Raw genomic sequence first — 20,549 nt, forward strand, 5'->3', positions numbered from 1 at the left:
AATGGAATCTTCCTCCATAATAGGAGCACCTCGTATGAGTTTTCCTACACAATGTCAAATCAAATCAAATCAAATCAAAGTTTTATTTATTGTCGATAAATAGTAAAAAAAGTAACACAAGCTCTAGTGAGCTTTTAAAATCGACATACTATTAAATTACACACAAGCATATAACAAAGCACACATATTAAGGATGTACTTAGGCGAGGTTAGGTGAAAATTAATAAATTAAGAAGTTAAAATTAACACTATAAACTGGTAGAGAATCAATTAAGGATAAAAATAAGCTAAAAATATTGACAGGTCATGGACCTCCTTTTCAAGATATTTGAGATTAAAAATATGGCGGGAAAAGGCTGACTCGGACTTTTACCCTATATTTGCATTGGTATTATTAGTTCTCAAAACAAAAGAAAGAAAATTAAGAATCTTCTAAAATGTTGGTACCTTTCATGAGCTATTAAGTCTTGTATGAAAAAATAAATGGGTGTTATGGGGCAAAATATTTTACATTGTATTGTATGGAAAAACACCAAGGAGTCCGAACATTTAACACAAATTCCAAAACCTCACCTAAGTACATCCTTAAGACAAACATACATACATTACAGCAGGATATTAAAAGCACATACATGACACCAGAGACATATATACACATATTATGTATATATGTCTCTGATGACACTGAGACTACTATAACAGTGTTATAACTATATGTGTTATAGTAGTCTCAGCATGACATAAGCAAATAAAATAATACTGTTCATGTAGATAAAAATATAAAATCATAGATAGCTAATTTTAGTATTTAAAAAAGGGGAAGCAAAGCTATGCTCAAATCACTAATGGCATGCATTACATTGGCATGATCTACCATTCCAGTTCTGTATTAGACATGTTAGACCCTGTTCACACTAGCATTTTTTTTATCGATCTAATTTGAATCGATCTAAATAAAACCAGTTAGCGTTCACATTATCTTTAATCATAACGATCTGTATCGGTCTAATATGAACCACCGCGTTCACACTACAATTAAAAACGCAATCGATCTACCTTTTTGCCCGTAAAACTGTAAACACTGTGCATAAATAGAACTGATTTATCAAATGCATGTGCTGATACACTGATACACACACTTGGGGAAAAAATTGGATAAAGTTATTGTTTCTCTTGAATCACAATTTAAAATTTTGATACTGGTGTTATTGCAGTTTTCTTTAATTTTGAAAAAAATAACTGTAGCAACGAAGTTCCAACACGACGCCGGAAATACTGCGGTTCCTGCAAAGAAGAAAAAAATCAACATACGAAAAGAAGACACAGATTTCGCAAATCTATGCAATGGTGAAGACAATATGTTGACAGTTTGTTTTAAAGGTCTTTTAACAGAGAAATATTGATTAAACAACGAACTTCTGAGATAGTTTTGCCGCTATACATGCGCATACGTTATTTTCGATTCAATCGTACTAGTTTAAACCGATCTCTGCGTTCACATCTAAAGTAAGATCGGTTTACTTTAGATCGATTCAAACTAAACTACCTCTGTTGGTGCTTTAGTTTAGACCGATTGAAGATCGATCCAATGCGTTCACATTAGCCCTTAAATCGATCTAATGTGAACCGGTCTAGTTTAAATCGATAAAAATGTCCTAGTGTGAACGGGGTCTTAGATGGGAAAATTGAGTTAAAGAATTTTTTTGGCAGCTCATTCCATAATTAAGCAGCACTGAAACGAAATGATTTTAACCCGTATCTTGTAGTTTTAACTTTCGGTATGTCACATGTTTCCTTAGATCTAAAATTGTAACGTTGAGTTTTAATATTTATTAGGTCATGAAGATGAATATAATAGGCCAGACAAGAAATTAAATATAAAAGTCAATGTATTCAATTTTGGTAACTAAAACATTCTTTATGTAAATATGAACCAATAAAATAATATGCATCCAAACGTTTTCCTTAGAATGGTGGAGCTCCGTGTAAAACGATCAAAATTGTCAGTCACACAACAGCGATAAAAAATGAATCTTACTGATTGTCCAAATGACTGGTTTTGTGCTTATTTTCATTTCAAATAACACAGAGGAATATAATAGGACAGACAAGGAACAACAAATGCAATGCATATGCAATGTATTTAATACATTTTGTCAAGCAATTCTACAGGAAAGCTCCAAGCGATTGTACAGGAAAGCTCCGAGTGATTGTACAGTAAACTTGCAAGCGATTGTACAGTCAATAAAAATATCCGACATGGAGAAAATGAATATTTGAATTTCTACTGGGACAATGGCTTTGAAACTTTCAGACAGGTATAACTATATATCAGAAAAGGTACATGTGAAAATTGAGGTAGCAAACATTGATTTTTCGATGTTTATTTGACATTTTTGATCGCTGTCGTTTTATACGGAGCTCCACCATTTTAAGGAAAACGTTTGAATGCATATTATTTTATTGGTTCATATTTACATAAAGAATGTTTTAGTTACCAAAACTTGAATCAGAAACGTTATATAGTAACATAAGAGTTCATCAAAGTTTCCATCTGATCAAGCAACTTGCTATAGTTTGCAAATGTCGGAACCCCGCTTGACAGTCTCCCGAATGACCAAATTATTAGAAAACCGTACAGTTCCATTGCCACACTGTGTATATATCAGATGCTCTCTTTGACTTTGTTTGCCATAAAATACCCAACTTTACTTTACTAAAAACTAAGCAAAAGTTCATATATTTATAAAGCTGTGAAGACAATCAGGTCTGCTGGAATGATTGTATGATGCGTACAGTGTGTTGTTGTTGTGTTTGTGCTTGTCACTTTCGCTTTCAACATCACCACTGGATAACAGCTTGCTGTGAAAAGGAAGCCGAGTGCGTAAGTCTTCCCTGCCAGTTATAGCCTCTCATGCAGTAAGACCAATGTGGCCCAGATATGGGATCCTTCTCGAGGTAGCAGACGTAAACTGGGTATCACACGATCCCAGGCAGAACCACGGGGTCTCGGAGGAGACTAGACCCCTAGATGCACGGCATGCAGGCCCACCGGTGTGTGGACACGCCATGATGCCTGCAAACCTAGCCCCAGCTATGGGTGAATAGCTTCACTGCCTTGTGGATGACCTAGTAAAAGTCAAAGGCTATGGAAGTAAATCCAGATAGAATATCCGGGTAGATGGAGCTCGTAAGCTCAGCAACAGCAATCGTCTAAGGGAAGGAACATCCTGACAGAAAAACCCGACCCTTTACGTAAGAGGTTTAGCTTAGGGTTAACAACCCTAACTTGTAAAAAAAGTTATGTTACAGAAACAGTAACGAAGAATTTATCTACAATTGTGGAGAAGAGCCTCCAAAGCAACAGTGGAGCAAGTATGACTGTTGGCAGTGAAAGCCGAGAGGAAACTACCAACAAGAATCTGGAGGCCCTTAACACAGCCAAAACTAAAACTAGAACTGGGTTCTGGAATGTCCGTAAAATGTACTCTGCTGGGAAACTTGAAGAAATTACAGCTGAAATGCGACGTTACAAACTACATATTTTAGGCATAAGTGAAAGCAGATGGACAGACTCTGGAAGAATAACAACAAGAACTGGAGAAACTACACTCTACTCTGGAAGAGTTGGTTGGGAACATCATGAAGGGGTAACAATTATTCTGAAGAAAGGAATGGCGAAATATCTGATGAAATGGAAACCAATAAGTAGTAGGCTGATTATGGCAAGGTTAAAAGGGAAACAAGTCAACATGACTATACTGCAATGTTATGCTCCAACAAATGATTCCAGTGAGGAGAAAAAAAATGCTTTTTATGAACAACTCCAACAAGAAATAGACCCCAATACACGACATCAAAATCATTATGGGGGATATGAATGCCAAAGTTGGATCTAGTAACACCCACTATGAGAGAGCTATGGGAAATCATGGATGCGGTAATATGAATGAGAATGGTGAAAGACTAGAAGAACTATGAACTACAAACAACTATGTAATAGGAGGGACAATTTTTCCCCATCGAAACATTCATAAATTGACATGGTGCTCTCCAAACCAACGAGACAAGAACCAAATAGATCAAATCATGATAAATGGAATGTGGAAACGATCCCTGTTGGATGTTAAAGTCAAGAGAGGAGCTGATGTTGGAAGTGATCACCATTCGACAACAGCTGACATTAAACTCAAACTCAGGGCTAATGGAAAGAACACAAGATCTTGGAAGCAGTTTGACATTGAAAAGTTGAAAGAAAGCAACGTAAGAAAAGAATATACAACCTTGATAAGAAATAGATTCAGAATTTTAGAAAACTTAAATGATGAAGATGACACAGAAACAACTGATGATAAATGGGGGGAAATTTCTGAGATATTTACTAAATGTGCAGAAGAGTCTATTGGATTTAAACAAAAACAGAAACATAAAGATTGGATTACACCTAGAACATGGGACAATATTATTATTAGAAGAGAAACAAAGAAAAAGTTGAACGAGGCAAAATCACAACGTCTTAAAGAAAGATACCAACTTGAACATAGCCAAATACACAGAAATGTGAATAGAATGGTGCGTAACGACAAGAGAGCCAACATGGATAGTCTAGCTGAAAAGGCAGAAGAAGCAGCTAACAAAGGCGAGAAAGGCAACTTATATAAAATAACCAAAATTATTTGTGGCAAAAACACAGCATCGTCTAATATTCATGTTAAAGACAAGCTAGGGAATTTATTAACATCCGAAAATGAACAAGAACAAAGATGGACAGAACATTTCAGTGAGCTACTAAATAGACCAACTCCAACAGAACTCCCTATTATTGCAGAAAATAACAACGAACTAGAAATCAGCATAGAACCACCTGAAATGAATGAGATAATACCTGCAATTAAAAGTATAAGAAATGGAAAATCACCTGGAAACGATAATCTGAATGCTGAACTGTTTAAATTAGAACCAGGTTTATCTGCCATCCTGCTTTATAACATCTTTAAAGACATCTGGAATAAAGCACAGATACCATACATCTGGAATAATGGCACTATAATCAAAATACCAAAAAAAAAGGGAGCACTTAATGATTGTAACAACTGGCGTGGCATTACACTACTTTCCATTCCAAGTAAGATCATGGCAAAGATCATAATCAAACGAATTGCAAACTCCATTGATGATCTACTGCGAAAAGAACAAGCAGGTTTTCGTCCGGGGAGAGGTTGCATCGACCAAATATTTACATTAAGAAATATTATAGAACAATGCACAGAATGGCAGCGGCAACTATAAATACACTTTGTTGACTTCGAGAAAGCATTTGACAGTATCCACAGGGAAAGTCTTTGGAAAATATTGCGATCATATGGCATTCCACAACATCTTATTAACCTCATAAAAGCATTCTACAAGAGATTTCAGTGCAGAGTTGGATAAAGTGATATATACTTTCAAGTAAAATCAGGAGTAAGACAAGAGTGTATCATGTCATCGACACTCTTCATTATACAGTCATTGACTGGATAATGAGACAAACAACAGCTAATACACCAAGAGACATAAGATGGGGCACTTTCACCACTTTGGAAAACCTAGATTTTGCTGATGACTTAGCATTTATCTAATGTCTCACACACACCAACATATTCAAGATAAGACCTCAGAGTTAGAAAAATATTCAGGACAGATGGGGCTGAAAATCAATGTAAAGAAAACTGACACTTAAGGATTATGTACCCTTGTGTTGCTTCAATGCTAAACATATGGAAATTGTATAGAAAATCCACAGTCTTCATCCTTGTCCTATCATATTTGGCAATTTGACGACTGATAGATATAGGATTAATGCATGCAGTGCTAGCATTGATTTCCTTAAAACAAGTTTATAAATGTAGTTATTGGTTAGAACAAATAAAAATATGGACCAAATCAAGTACACCTTTTAGGGTGCGCTCGACTTTAGTTACTCTGCACGAGGTATTTTGGAATTTACAGGTTGGTTAGAACTTTTTGTAAAAAATAAACACTGCACATCATAGAAAAGCAAGTGAGTAATCTATGTTTCAATTTTTATAACAAAAATCTCTTTATTAAAGGCTGTGGTTTTTCTATAATAATCTTGGTTTATTTGCCACAAAGTACTCTTTTTCTATTAAATGCAATGCAACAGTAAATAATAATGCTTTGCATCAAGTTTCCCCCTAGTATATGTTCTAAAAGGCCTGTCTCTATTATTCATTATATCTGTAGTTTTGATACAATTGATGTTTAAAAATTCGTACAAAAATGGCTACAGAAGGGTACATAAACCTTAAGGCAGCAAACATTTGATTTTCTGGGGGGGGGGGGGGGGCTATGGTTTTTTTTCTGTACAAACTTTTTTTTTCGCCTGCGGCGAAAAACAATCTATTTTTTTCACGACAAGTCGAAAACAATTTTTTTCTTTCAATTTTAGCATTAAATATACTGGCATCTGAGGGTGAAACAAACAATTTTTTTTTCTCAGAATCAAAAACAAATTATTTTTTTCTCCAAAAACTGGAAACAAACTTTTTTTTCCAAAAAAAACCGTAGCCCCCCCCCCCCCCCCCCCCATAGAAAATCAAATGGTTGCTGCCTAATGTAAACAACCCAAGATCAGTATTGCTGGATGGAAAAACATTACCACATGTTGATACCTTCACATACCTTGGCAGCACTGTTACTGCCAATGATGGCGCAAAATGTGACATCAAAAGAAGACTATCAAAGGCAAGGTCAACTCTTTACACCTGCAGGCTGTATGGAGATCTGGCCAATATACCATCCGGACCAAACTCAAACTTTACAGCAGCTGTGTCTTGCTTGTACTTTTGTATGGTTCAGAATGTTGGAGGATGACAGAACAAGATCAAAACAAGCTGTCCGTATTCCATACTAAAAATCTAAGAAGGATTCTGCGAATCTTTTGGCCACATAAAAATTCAAACGAGGACCTCTTCATCAGATGCCAACAACAAGATATAGCCACAACAATAATGAGAAGACGCTTGAGATGGATTGGGCATGTCCTGTGGAATGACCAGGAGGATATCACAAAGACAGCACTCCATTGGACTCCAGAAGGTAAAAGAAAGAGAGGAAGACCCAAAATGACATGGAGAAGAACTGTAGAGGCAGAGGCTAGTAAATACCAACAGACATGGGGCACACTACAGAAAACTGCCAACGACAGACAAAAGTGGAAAATCTTCGTTACTGCCCTACACGCCAATGACATACAAAGGCAGTAAGTAAGTAAGTAAGAAGACAATCAGGTTCTTAAAACTGTTGAAAAAATTTTGTCAAGTCAATATGAGTTAGATGTATAAACTTTTTATATAATTATATTATAAACTATAAACCAATTTTTATACATTGTAATTGTATCGCAATTGTGTATGGTAATTCCAAAATGTATATATGAGAACCAATGTTCTTTTCCTACTCGTATTATATAACATGTACAATGAGTTCATGATTGGGAACTCATATCATGGGTTCATGGCAGATAGTCTATTAGATGACTTACTCCATCGGGTACTCATATAATGGGTTCATCAGGCTTGAAGCGAGGGGGGCGTGGTTTGAGAGAAACTGTTTTGAACACTAGAGAAGCTTTCTTGGTATACCAAACCGTATGTTTTTCAATAAAAGAGGGACGGAAGATACCAAAGGGATAGTCAAACTCATAAATCTAAAACAAACTGACAACGTCATGGCTAAAAATGAAAAAGACAAACAGAAAAACAATAGTACACATGACACAACATAGAAAACTAAAGAATAAACAACACGAACCCCTCCAAAAACTAGGGGTGATCTCAGTAATAATTGGCACACGTTTTGTTCATCCAGCATATGGTTACTCTAATTAAACTTTTAGATTAGTTTAATTATTTAAATACAGAAGATCGTATCTACCCGTTTTGCAATTGCTGTATCACTCCTTGCATCTATTCTACTAGCCGCGTCGTATAATCGTGTGTTGTGGTAAAGTTTTGTGATCTTAATAATTGGCTGTTTGGTGGTATGTTTTTGTTTGTTTGTGAGATTACCTTTTACCATTTGACCAATTCTGAACGTCATGAACGTGTGTTTTAACAAACTGTCCGGGGTTGTCGTCAGTAGCGAACAAAACGCAAAATTTACAATAAATTTCGTCCTGTGAAGTTGAATAGACAATGCATGGGAAATAGTGCAGCCGCGCATATTAGAAGCATCTTTTTAACCCGTACATTTCAGTTTTCATTTAGAATGTTATACATTTGAGCACTAAGTACAGATGTGGAAACAAAGTTTGCGCTATCCTTAGATGCAGGTGTCATTTTCTAAAAAACAAATCTTATGTATATGATAGGGCATGTTAAAAAGTATTTTTCTTCGAATCAAGGTAACAAAAAACGTAGTTTTAATCATAAAACCAACAAAGTAATAAAATATAGGGATAGCTGCGTTAAATCCTTTGATCCTCTAATTATCAAGTTACCCTCAGGCCAATGTAATTATGACATGTGAGTGTAGCGACAACGTGTCACCCTATTCAGTAGGCAGCAGTCCTTTTGCGCCAATTACTGTTTTTCGTGGGTATCATTTGCGCCAACTTTTGTTTTCCAAATGTATCAATTGCGCCAATATTCGGAACTCATTTGCGCCAATTCCCCTGTACACGTATTTATCATAAATATTAATGATTAATATTTATTCTTATTTTTGGCTTAAGAAGTATCATACGTTCGTAGATATTTCACCACTTATTGCTTTGTTGAATATTTAATACAAAGTATGCCAGAAGAGATTTAAACTAGGAAGTACCCAGGCATCAACATTTTCTGTAAACTGCCGGTTCCAAGTCCGAATAAAGGAGGAGGGAAGTCATATTTCTTCTAATCGGCGCAATCGTATATTTTGTTTTTGTCGCAATTGATCCCATGTAATTTTGAAACAGGTGGCGCAAACGTAGCAGTGAAGAGAAAAAGTTGTGGCGCAAAAGGACGCATTTTTTGGCGCAAACGGATCTCTCCCATTCAGTACTGGATATTCAATTTATAGTAAGGATAAAATTAAAACAAGAAATGGTTAATATAAAAATTATTTTAAGATTTTGAAGGGGGGTGCGAACCCCCCTAAATCCACTAGTGTTCATGATAGGTTATCTATAACATGACTAACTCATTTGGTATACTCGTACAATGGGTTCATCATAGGTTATCTATCACATGACTAACTCAATTGGGTTCTCATATAATGGGTTCATGATAGGTTATCTATCACATGACTTACTCAATTTGGTACTCATATAATGGGTTCATGATAGGTTATCTATTACATGACTTACTCAACTGGGTACTTATATAATGGGTTCATGATAAGTTATCTATCACATGACTAATTCAATTGGGTTATCATAAAATGGGTTCATGATAAGTTATCTATTACATGACTTATTTATTTGGTACTCGTATAATGGGTTCATGACAGGTTATCTAGCACATGACAAACTCAATTGGGTTCTCATAAGATGGGTTCATGATAAGTTATCTACTACATGACTTATTCATTTGGTACTTGTAAAATGGGTTCATGATGAGTTAGATAATAGTAATCTATTCCATGACTAATTCATTTGGTACTTTTAAAATGGGTTCATGATAAGTTATCTGTTCAATGACTTACTCAATTGAGTACTCATATAATGGGTTCATGATAGGTTATCTATCACATGACTTACTCAATTGGGTACTCATATAATGGGTTCATGATAGGTTATCTATCACATGACTTACTCAATTGGGTACTCATATAATGGGTTCATGACAGGTTATCTATTACATGACTTCCTCAACTTGGTACTTATATAATGGGTTCATGATAAATTATCTATTACATGACATACTCATTGAGTACACATATAATGGGTTCATGATAGGTTATCTATCACATGACTTACTCAATTGGGTACTCATATAATCGTTTCATGATAGGTTATCTTTTATCTATTACATAACTTATTTATTAGGTACTCATATAATGGGTTCATGATAGGTTATCTATCACATAATTTACTCATTTGGTACTCGTATACTGGGTTCATGATAGGTTATCTATAACATGACTTACTCAATTGGTACTCGTATAATGGGTTCATGATAGGTTTTCTATAACATAATTTATTTATTAGGTACTCATATAATGGGTTCATGATAGGTTATCTATTACATGACTTGTTTTTTTGGTACTTGTAAAATGGGTTCATGATAGGTTATCTATCACATGACATAACAACAGACATGGCTTCCTCTGACTTATTTTAGACTTATACTAAAATTTGACATGAATGGTCATCTCAGTACCTGAATCTATGACAAACGAGACAATTTTCATTTTGAAATTATCAATTTTCGACACCTTAGTAGCAAACTACCATCTTCCCCTGCATATGGGATATACATTTCCAAACTCATTCGGTTTTCAAGAGCTTACAGCTGCTCCTCACACTTTGTATATAAATGTAACCTGTGTCTGAGCAGAAAGTTGATGAACCAGATGTATGTCAAAGAACATCTTGTCCTTTTTCTAAATATTTCATTGGCAGATACTATTATTAAGACCATGTTTATAAGTATTCTGCATCAATTTCATAAATAATACACATTAATGGTCTTGAAATAAGGTTCTAGGAACTGCATGACATTGTTTACCATTTTTCAATATAAAAGAGTTTCATTTTTTTACATAAATAAGGCCGTTAGTTTTCTCGTTTGAATTGTTTTACATTTTCTTATCAGGGCCTTTTATAGCTGACTATGCGGTATGGGCTTTGCTCATTGTTGAAGGCCGTACAGTGACCTATAGTTGTTAATGTCTGTGTCATTTTGGTCTTTTGTGGATAGTTGTCTCATTGGCAATCATGCCACATCTTCTTTTTTATATTATAGTATTCATTTTTTTTCTCTGTAAATTATTGTTTAGTCTATTTTTGGTGATGTCAATTTGTGTGGCTCAGTCCTTGTACATCCCAAATGATCCCATCATTGTGTTGTTGTGCTGTGTAAATTTTGTGTTCTTGTCTTATGTTTTTGCTAACGTGCTATATCTTAATGCATTTTTGTTTTTCATTGTTGACATTTGTTTGTTTTTTATATCGATTAAGATTATAACACAATGTTACTGCTGAAACCCTATTTTTGACATGTTTACTTATTATGTCTGCTTGTTTTGTTCACCCATCCTTATATTGTCAATATAATGGAATTTTAATGTCACATGTCATACAAGTGAGAGGTGTAGCTAGCTATAAAATCAGGTTTATCCACCATTTTTAAGAAAATATCTTTACCAAGTCAGGAATATTACAAGTGCTATCCATTGGTTTGATATGTTTGAGCTTTTTCAGTGTCCATCATGAAGAAAAACCAATTGATTTTGCAAAGATAAAAACTCACATTTAAAAACTAGTTAGCTTTTTTGTATTCATTGTTTCCTCAAATAACTAAATTAACTCCCCTTTTTATTCATTGGTCAACAATCACAATAATAAATGCACAGAAATTTCTGAATTTAAATAAACCAAAATACCATAAATGATTTAATAATACTGGTTAATGTTCATAGGATGAAGCTAAGTTGTCAGCTTGCCTTATTTTCCCACAGTCCTGCGTTTTGATTGCTTAATTTATGAGCCTTATTCCTTGCTTTGAAAGGGGGAGTGAAGAAGTACAAACAACTGTTGACTCACAATAATAAAAGCTTTTTATTAGATGCAATGAGTACACAGACTATACCTGAATGTAACAAAATAACACCCTCATAACAAATAAACAATACATAAATTATACTGAAGTAATAAAATAATATAAAAACATGTCAACTATTAAAATGCATATATTGTTTGAAAAAAAATGTTAAGATATACACTGTTTCAAGTTACAAATGAGAAAGACTTTTTCAAGATTTCTATTGTAAAAGTGTAAAAACTCTAAAAAATGTTTATTAAACACTGCTTTTAAAAGTAAACTGTGAAAATTAAGTCCTTTTATCAGCAAACTACAGAAATCTGAACAAAACAAGAGACTATAGGATCACATGTCCCGCTTTCACAAACTTTTATCTCAGGAGACAAATAAGTTTGTCTTATCAAACGTGTATATCAAAATATATATTCATCAATAAAAAACTGGAAAATATTGCACTATTGTGCTATACTGTATAATTACACATGTGTGAAACAAAAAACTGATCAAAATAATTAATTTAATGGGACTTTTTTTAAAGGTTAGGATGTACCTTAAACTCATCCAATCATCTTCTAATAGATAATGGTCTACTAAATGTTGATTTTTTCTCCATTGTTTCTGGAAAGGGTCAAATTGCAAAAGAATTAGAGAAAATATTTTACATTTGCTTTATATTTTGTACATTATGTACCCCTTAATGAAGACATATTATTTAATCTCACACTTCAGTTTTCATATAATGATAGTCTATAATGTATATTAAAAATTTAAGTACTGCTGTAGGTTGAGTAATTTGTCACACAGCAAAGAAAAGTGCAATAAAGACATCATTTAAAAAAAAAAAAGTACTAAATATTACAGGTCAACTAATCTGCAATACATAAACATTAATAAGTTTCCTAAAACCTACTCCAAAATGCTAATGAGGTAGTATTTCCAGGAAAAGGAAACATAATATAATAATTTGTATGTGTACATAAATAACTAAAAAAGTCTTGTAAATATCAGGCTATACAAGAAAAGTCTCATATAAACTATGGCACTAACTGGGCAAATACTGAGGTATTACTGGTTAAATGCCCTGAATATTAACCAATATCAATAAATATAACAAGATGGACATCTGACCTCAAAGTTTATGTGCTTAAAAACAAGAACATGTGATTTGTATATATCAGATGACATTACTGGATCTCTACTGTTTACCAGGTGCTCCGTCATAGGGTGTAGACTACAATTAGAAAATATTAAATTGATTAAATAGAAGAAAGTTGAATTATTGATAACAAGAGATGTTGTTATTTGCCAAAGGGCATAAAACAAGAGGCAACTTTTCTATTTAAACAAGTTCTGAGCTATTTAACAATCTTTATTCGTTTGAATTGTTTTACATTTGAGATTTTGGGTCTGTAATAGCTGACTATTCTGTATGGGCTTTGCTCATTGTTGAAGGCCATATAGTGACCTATACTAACCGTTAAAAATTTTTTGTCATTTGGTCTCATTGGCAATCATACCACATCGTTTTTTATATTAAGGTGAAAAATTGTTTTTTCTGGTCAAAAGAAGGTAGTCAGTCCCTTTCAGGATTCTGAGTCTGTGAGTGACCAAATCAAAAAATGGCTCTGGGACTCAGAATCAGAAAAGGGAATAAAAGTAAAGATCATGTAGATGGCAATGTAGCCAATTCAGAATGTAAAATAGCCCAAGGGTCTTGTGCCCAAATATCAATGTAAGATCTCTCTTGTATATTGAAAAACTTAATGTGCCATTTAAATAAGGTAATCTGTATGATTTTATGTTTATAAATACTAACATGATTTGTAAACATATTTTTTTTAATTAAAATTCTTAATTCAATTGACTTATTAAGATTTTTGTTTAGAAACTCAGGTTCCAACTCCCTCAAAGTTGACTAGACCATGTATGGAAAAAAATATTTTTTCGGTCAAATTTGGACATAATGCTCCTGATGAATGCAATTCTAAAACATGGTATGGATGCACAAAATAAATTTAAGCGTAGAATTTTGTAAAATCAATGCATTTCCCCCCCCTCCATATGTTTATTTTTACAGTAAATGTAAATATTTCAAATAAAATCCCACACTTTTGTAGCTATTTATTTATTTATTTGTCAAGTATATTTGTTTTAAGATATAATTTGGTTTATTTCGTGAAAAGAATATCTTATAATATATACAGATAAAACCACAAAATTTTAACCCCACAAAAGTTAGTTTCTACAGTACTTACTATCAGTCTGACACCAAACATAGCATGAGTGTCATTTCTGTGTGTGGCCAATGCAGATTTGAGTTGCCCATCATCTAACACACCAACATATTGTGCCACAGTTTTACATGATTCCATAGTAACAAACTGATCCGTCTGATGTAACTGGATTTTTGTTTCCTCTCCATGCATTGTACCTGGTGGCTGTTAAAAGAAAATTATTTTCATATACATGTAGCAGATTCTTTTATTTTCATACTAATTTTCATGGACTGTGGATTCATTTAGTTTGTGTGTAGGTATCAATTTTCATGGAAAATGAAAACTTGCATTTTTGGTGGATATTTGATTTTGGTTTTGCCAATCTCAGTATACAAAGCCTAAAGAAAATGTGTTATTTGTTAAACATTTGAAACCACAAAACCCACCAAAATTGGTATCCAACAAATAATAATGAATCCACAGTATGCTTGATTTTGTCTTCTAGGCAACTTTAGAAAACAAGACAGTAAAACATTTTTCATTTTGTTGTATACTGAAAACTGTGGTTCACCTATGAACAATAACTGGCACATCATAAGTTACAATGAAACCATAGTATTTACAGTCCATCTGATTAACCACAAGCTTAAAGTGTCCTTTAATTGATCACAGGACCAGACTTTCCTGATTTTTGCACAAAAAGTTTGAATTATGATATGAACCAATAGTTATTTTAGAGATAGTGACTAGTTTCATATCGTTAATATACTTCATTGAAATTAAAAGGGAACAACTATTTTGACTATGTAAAAACTAAACTCACCATGTTTACTAGCTGTGTTATACCATTGACAATAGCAATGTAGTTATTGTTGTTATGGAGACGAACTTGGTTCTTGCCCTCATTTACAACAGTCCATAAAGCTAAAAAAAGATAAAAACTTTTACATGCATATACATTAAAATCAACATGACTATGCGGTATGGGTTTTGACTCAATGTTAAAGGCCCTACTGTGACCTTTAGTTGTCTGATTGGCAATCATAAAACATCTTTTTTATATGATCAAACACTTGAAACAAGAGTAATATTCAAGGCTTTCAAATCTTGTATTGGAATAACTACAATGAACAAATTTGAAATTTTTATCAATTGTAAATCTTTGTACTCATTTAGCAACCAGTTTTGATAGAAAATCTGTTGACTAAGTCTGCAATATTCACAAGCATGAACTCACTGACTTGTATTAATTAGTGGCATCCCGGTTCAGGGGTAAATCCCGGCATTTTCCATATGTCCCCATTTAAATGCAATGATTGTCAAAAAATAGGGGGTTCAAACCCAGAACAACCCCCTGGATCTGCCATTGCAGTTTATAGTGAGGGTCCACTGGCTCATAATACCTACTGTTAGAAGCCTGGGGTCCCTCTTTACCACATCCATCAAGGACTGGTTGTTTAGTTTCTGACGACTCCACAATCTGTAGTGAGTGTCCGCTTGCACGTGATACTAGCTGTACAACATTGTTAGTCTGGAATGTTTCCTGAAAAAATATATACCATATAAATATACAATGTTTGTATGTTAATTTATATAATATCAACATGATCAAACGCAATATTGTTTTTTTTTTTAAGTGTGCATCAATTTTCTCAGAGGAGTTTGGTGTTGATGTGGTCTGTTGAAAAGTATATTATTATTAATTATGGATCGACAATGTCGGGAGACATATTGCTTTTCCTTTGTTTCTTTATACTGCACCCTAAACAGAGTTGGTGGTGACATATTGTTATTTTTTGTTTCTTTTTCATCTTGTTATTTTTCTTTCAATGTATTTTGTTCAGCTTATTTCTTCGAATTGTATTGGTCAAATCTGGTTACCAGACTACTTATAATTACCAGTATGTTTCCAGTCTCACACATTTTGACAGTATGATCAATCTGGTTACCAGTCCAATTCAGACCTTTTTCTACCTCTCTGCCTGCATGCTTCACTTCTTTCATGATTGATCCCAAAATTCCTGGCTAAAAGATAAAGAAATCCGAGAATGAGTGAGCTATGTATGCAGGGTTCTCGCTAAGGCGAGTCCATGAGTCCTGGACTCATCAAAATCTGTCTGGACTCACCATTTTCAAAACTGATGAGTCCACAGATGCATTAAGATTGAAATATTTTGTATAAACTGAACACAAATAAACATAAATATCATCATTTTATAGCAAAAGTTTAAAAGCAATCTTAATTTAATGTCATTTCATTGATCTGTTAGGCCCTGGAGACTAAAATATTACATCATATTGTAATAAAATATCTTCTACTTGCTATTGGACTCACCATGGCAAAAAATGACGAGTCCCTGGACTCGCCTTCAAAAATCTTAGCGAGAACCCTGTGTATGTACAAATGTATGATACACATGTTTTTATCTTTGATACCAATATTATTGTTATTATATGGTACATGTAGCTTTAAAATAAGAGAAATATATACACGTTTTTTATACGTAAAAATGTCAGTGATAATCTTTCAGGGAAAATTGGCATCAAAATTAACAACCAGTGATGTCATGAATTTTTGTGCTAACACTGAGGTTTCCAAAGGGGGATTCAATTAGGATTAATTGTAGTTTATCTTTGAATTCAGCCTGGTCAGATGGACAATATTTTTCTTTGTTCCTAATATCCATTTTATGAGTCATATATAGATATCATATTTTACATGTACTGTATGTAATTATCCCCCAAACAGATCTAGAAATAATATATAAATGATTTTATAAATACTTTGTTCATAACCTTACAACTATACCTACTTTAGATGATTCACCTGTAGATGGTGTTCCTTGGTCTTTCTGTGACATTGTCTATAAAGAATTAAAAAAACCAAATTAAACACATATACTGCAAGTAATGAAATAAATTAAAATTGTAAATGTTTCAGCTTACCTACAAATAAAGTTAAAGAATAGCTGAAATGCCTTTATTCTTTATCTGACAATACACATAATATGAATTCACATATCATTGTGGGGATTTTTGACAAATGGACAAAAATTCAGGAAATATTCATACAATAAAATGCTCCCCAGGGTGCAGCTTGAAGGGACCACAGAGGTCAAACCCTGAGCAGTGGGGTTAAGTATAGACACAACATTCAAGCTTGATACAGCTCTCAATTTGGATTGTGATTAATTATTTTAGACAGCATAGGTTTCTGACACAGAATGAATATGGTTTAAGAACATAAAATTTTAAAATAAGGCAGCAACCATTTGATTTTCTGGGGGGGCTATGATGATGGTTTTTTTTTTCTGTACAAACTTTTTTTTTCGCGACAAGTCGAAAACAATTGTTTTCTTTCAATTTTAGCAATACATATAGTGGCAGCTGAGGGTCAAACAAACAATTTTTTTTTCTCAGAATCAAAAACAAATTATATTTTTCTCCAAAAACTGGAAACAAACTTTTTTTTCCAAAAAAAACCAATAGCCCCCCCCCCCCCCCCCCCCCCCCAGAAAATCAAATGGTTGCTGCCTAAGACATTTACCTATTATGGTCATTCAAAATCTAAATACATGGCAAGACTCACCATATCAAAGAACCACAATATTTTTGGACCCTCTTAAGCTCAATGTGGACCAATATGATAACGATGCCCAAAAATCAAAAATCTAAATACATGGTTAGATTCAGCATATGAATCGCATACATGTATCACAGAACCCTATAAATTCAATTTTTGTTCAAATCAAACAAAGTATAGTTTTGGACCCCAATTTTGATAAACTTGAAAGCTTGGCCCATACATGTAATTTTAATAATCAAAATACATTTGTTAAAATTCATCATATCAAACAACTCCTAGAATTCAATTTTTGTTAAAATAAAACAACGTTTAATTTTGGACCCTTTGGCCCTTAATGTAGACCAATTTGAAAACGGGACCAAAATTAAGAATCTTAATACACGCCGCGGTTAGATTCGGTATATTAAAGAATCCCAATAGTTCAATTTTTTATGAAATCAAACAAAGTTTAATTTTGAACCCTTTTGGCCCCTAATTCGTTAGGACAAAATCTCCCAAAATCAATTCAAACCTTCTTTTTGTGGTCATAAACCTTGTGTTAAAATTTCAAAGATTTCTATTAACTTATACTTAAGTCATTGTGCAAAAACCAAGAAAAATGCTTATTTTGGGACCTGTTTTTGGCCCCTAATTCCTTAACTGTTGGGACTTAAACTCCCAAAATCAATCCCAACCTTCCTTTTGTGATCATAGACCTTATGTTTATATTTCATGGATTTCTGTTTACTTATTCTAAAGTAATTGTGTGAAAACCAAGAAAAATGCTTATTTGGGCCCGTTTTGGTCCCTTATTCCTAAACTGTTGGGACCAAAACACCCAAAATCAATCTCAACCTTCCTTTTGTGGTCATAAACCTTGTGTTTAAATTTCATAGATTTCTATTTACTTTTACTAAAGTTAAAGTGCGAAAACCAAATGTCTTCGGACGACGACAACGACGACAACTTGATACCAATATAAGACCAAAAAATTTTCGTATAAAAAATGCTCCCCCTTATTTTTTGCTTTTGAGCAATACACTATGTTGTTGCATTTATTTTTTACCCCCAGCCCCGCCTTTTTTGGAAAAAAATATAATTTAAAAAAATACCCCCCCCCCACAATTTCTTACCCCCTAAAATCCCCCCTCCAACTTTTCTACAGTAACACATGCATAGTTGCTTGAATATTAGTGATGAAAAATGAAAATAAAATTTAAAAAACTTCCAGGCACTTAAATTCTGAAATGCATTGAAAGCAGACCCATGTTACCTTAGGCAGCAACCATTTGATTTTCGGGGGGGGGGGGGGGGGGGGGTATTTTTTTTTTGGAAAAAAAAGTTTGTTTTCAGTTTTTGGAGAAAAAAATAATTTGTTTTTGATTCTGAGAAAAACAATTGTTTGTTTCACCCTCAGCTGCCACTATATGTAATGCTAAAATTGAAAGAAAAAAATCGTTTCCGACTTGTCGCGAAAAAAATATTGTTTTTTGCCGCAGGCGAAAAAAAAAAAATAGTCCAGAAAAAAAACCATAGCCCCCGGCCCCCCCCCCCCCAAAACACAGGCACTTGTTTCTATCCATTGGAAGACCCACTATCAACGTATATTTACGAGTCAATATACGTTGATAGTGGGTCTTCCAATGGATAGAAACAAGTGCCTGTGCCCAGAAAATCAAATGGTTGCTGCCTAATACTAAATAGTCAGAGATTACTCTGACGTCCAACGGCTGTTTTGCCAGACAATAACCTCGGACTACTTACTAAAATGCAATGATCAAATGACCAGTTTTGTCCTATTGTTAGGATTTTAAACAGTCAGGGGACTTACTGAAATAAGTGATTTTTAAATCACTTATTTGAGTAGCAAATTCGAGGTTTTGTCACAAATTGGAATTTTGTAGTTTTTTCAAAATTTTAAACACATAGGTTTAAATAATATCTTTTAATTAGTAAAATTTAAAAAAAAATGAACTTTTTGCTTCTTTTAAGTAGCAAGGTTTATGCCTTTGATGTTAAAATTTAGCTGAAAATTCTATTTTAGTTGAAAAAATGCTATAATAATGGCTTTACATAATGAACTGATACTTTCTTAAAAGATTTTTCCCAGCAGTGGGAGTATTTTTCCTGTGAAGTTCAAGGTTTCATCTTTCAGATTATGTAATAAAATTCTACTGCTCGCGATAAAAATTTCACTGTTCGGGGGTGTTGAAATTAGTGGGGGTTATTAAAAGAATGATACTTAAAGAAGTGATTTTTGGGAAGGAAATTGAGGTCTGATACTTAAACAAGTGATTTTTATGTCATTATCCTAGATTCAGTACAAGGCCATCACCTGAAATGACCTAGTCATCCTAGACAACACAGATATTGGTTCTGATAAGTTTAGAAACATAATTAGTCCCTGGATCATTAGTATTCTATATTTAAAGCTACAATAAAATTATAGCACTTCTTCTAGTGATTAATTTTTACTACTTAAATAGGTGATTATTAAAGAAAGACAACTCTAATTTCGAACCTTTATTGAAATAATGTTACTTGAATCAGTGATTTAGAAAATCACTTATTTAAGTAAGTCCCCTGACTGTTAAACTATATAATAAAATTCTTATTAAAATACAATAGGCTATTTTGCCGGCTTAAATAAATATATTAATATTAGTGCAGGCAAAATAGCAAATTCGCTATTAGCTGATTCTGGCAAAATAACCAATGCCTTCTAAAATATTATACAGATGCCAACTTACCCTATAGAATGAAAACGAAGTACTAAACAATACCAATACGGCAATAGTATGCAAAATGCGTAATTTCGACGCGTTCTTTCGATTTATATATTTTTACAGTCCGGTGAAGGTCGTTTAAAATCCCCATCATATGATAATAATCGAACAACGAAGTTCTTATGCAAAATGCGTTATTGCGACGCATTCTTCCGATTTATATAATTTTACAATTTTGTACACTGTCAAGGTCGTTCCTAATAAATAAATTATTCGATCTAGATCATATTTA

At 33.5% G+C, this 20,549-nt stretch overlaps 2 protein-coding genes across 2 annotated transcripts; one reads left to right on the forward strand and one right to left on the reverse strand.

Moving 5' to 3' along the window:
* The first annotated feature begins 4,101 nt into the window (after positions 1-4,101).
* LOC143078515 (uncharacterized) lies at positions 4,102-5,621 on the forward strand. The gene is made up of 2 exons (XM_076253376.1): positions 4,102-4,963; positions 5,509-5,621. Exons 1-2 carry the CDS (start codon positions 4,102-4,104, stop codon positions 5,619-5,621), a joined length of 975 nt encoding a protein of 324 aa, XP_076109491.1.
* Positions 5,622-12,249: 6,628 nt separating this feature from the next.
* On the reverse strand, positions 12,250-20,396 carry LOC143078979 (uncharacterized). The gene is made up of 7 exons (XM_076254059.1): positions 20,282-20,396; positions 16,780-16,830; positions 15,866-15,991; positions 15,374-15,509; positions 14,790-14,890; positions 14,006-14,188; positions 12,250-12,981 (listed from the first exon to the last, which is right to left on the reverse strand). The coding sequence occupies exons 2-7, from the start codon at positions 16,825-16,827 to the stop codon at positions 12,946-12,948; spliced, it is 630 nt and encodes a 209-aa protein (XP_076110174.1). The 5' UTR covers positions 16,828-16,830; positions 20,282-20,396; the 3' UTR covers positions 12,250-12,945.
* Between the last annotated feature and the right edge of the window lie 153 nt (positions 20,397-20,549).

Source organism: Mytilus galloprovincialis, chromosome 6, assembly GCF_965363235.1.
Source record: "Mytilus galloprovincialis chromosome 6, xbMytGall1.hap1.1, whole genome shotgun sequence".
Classification (NCBI taxonomy): Eukaryota; Metazoa; Mollusca; class Bivalvia; order Mytilida; family Mytilidae; genus Mytilus; species Mytilus galloprovincialis.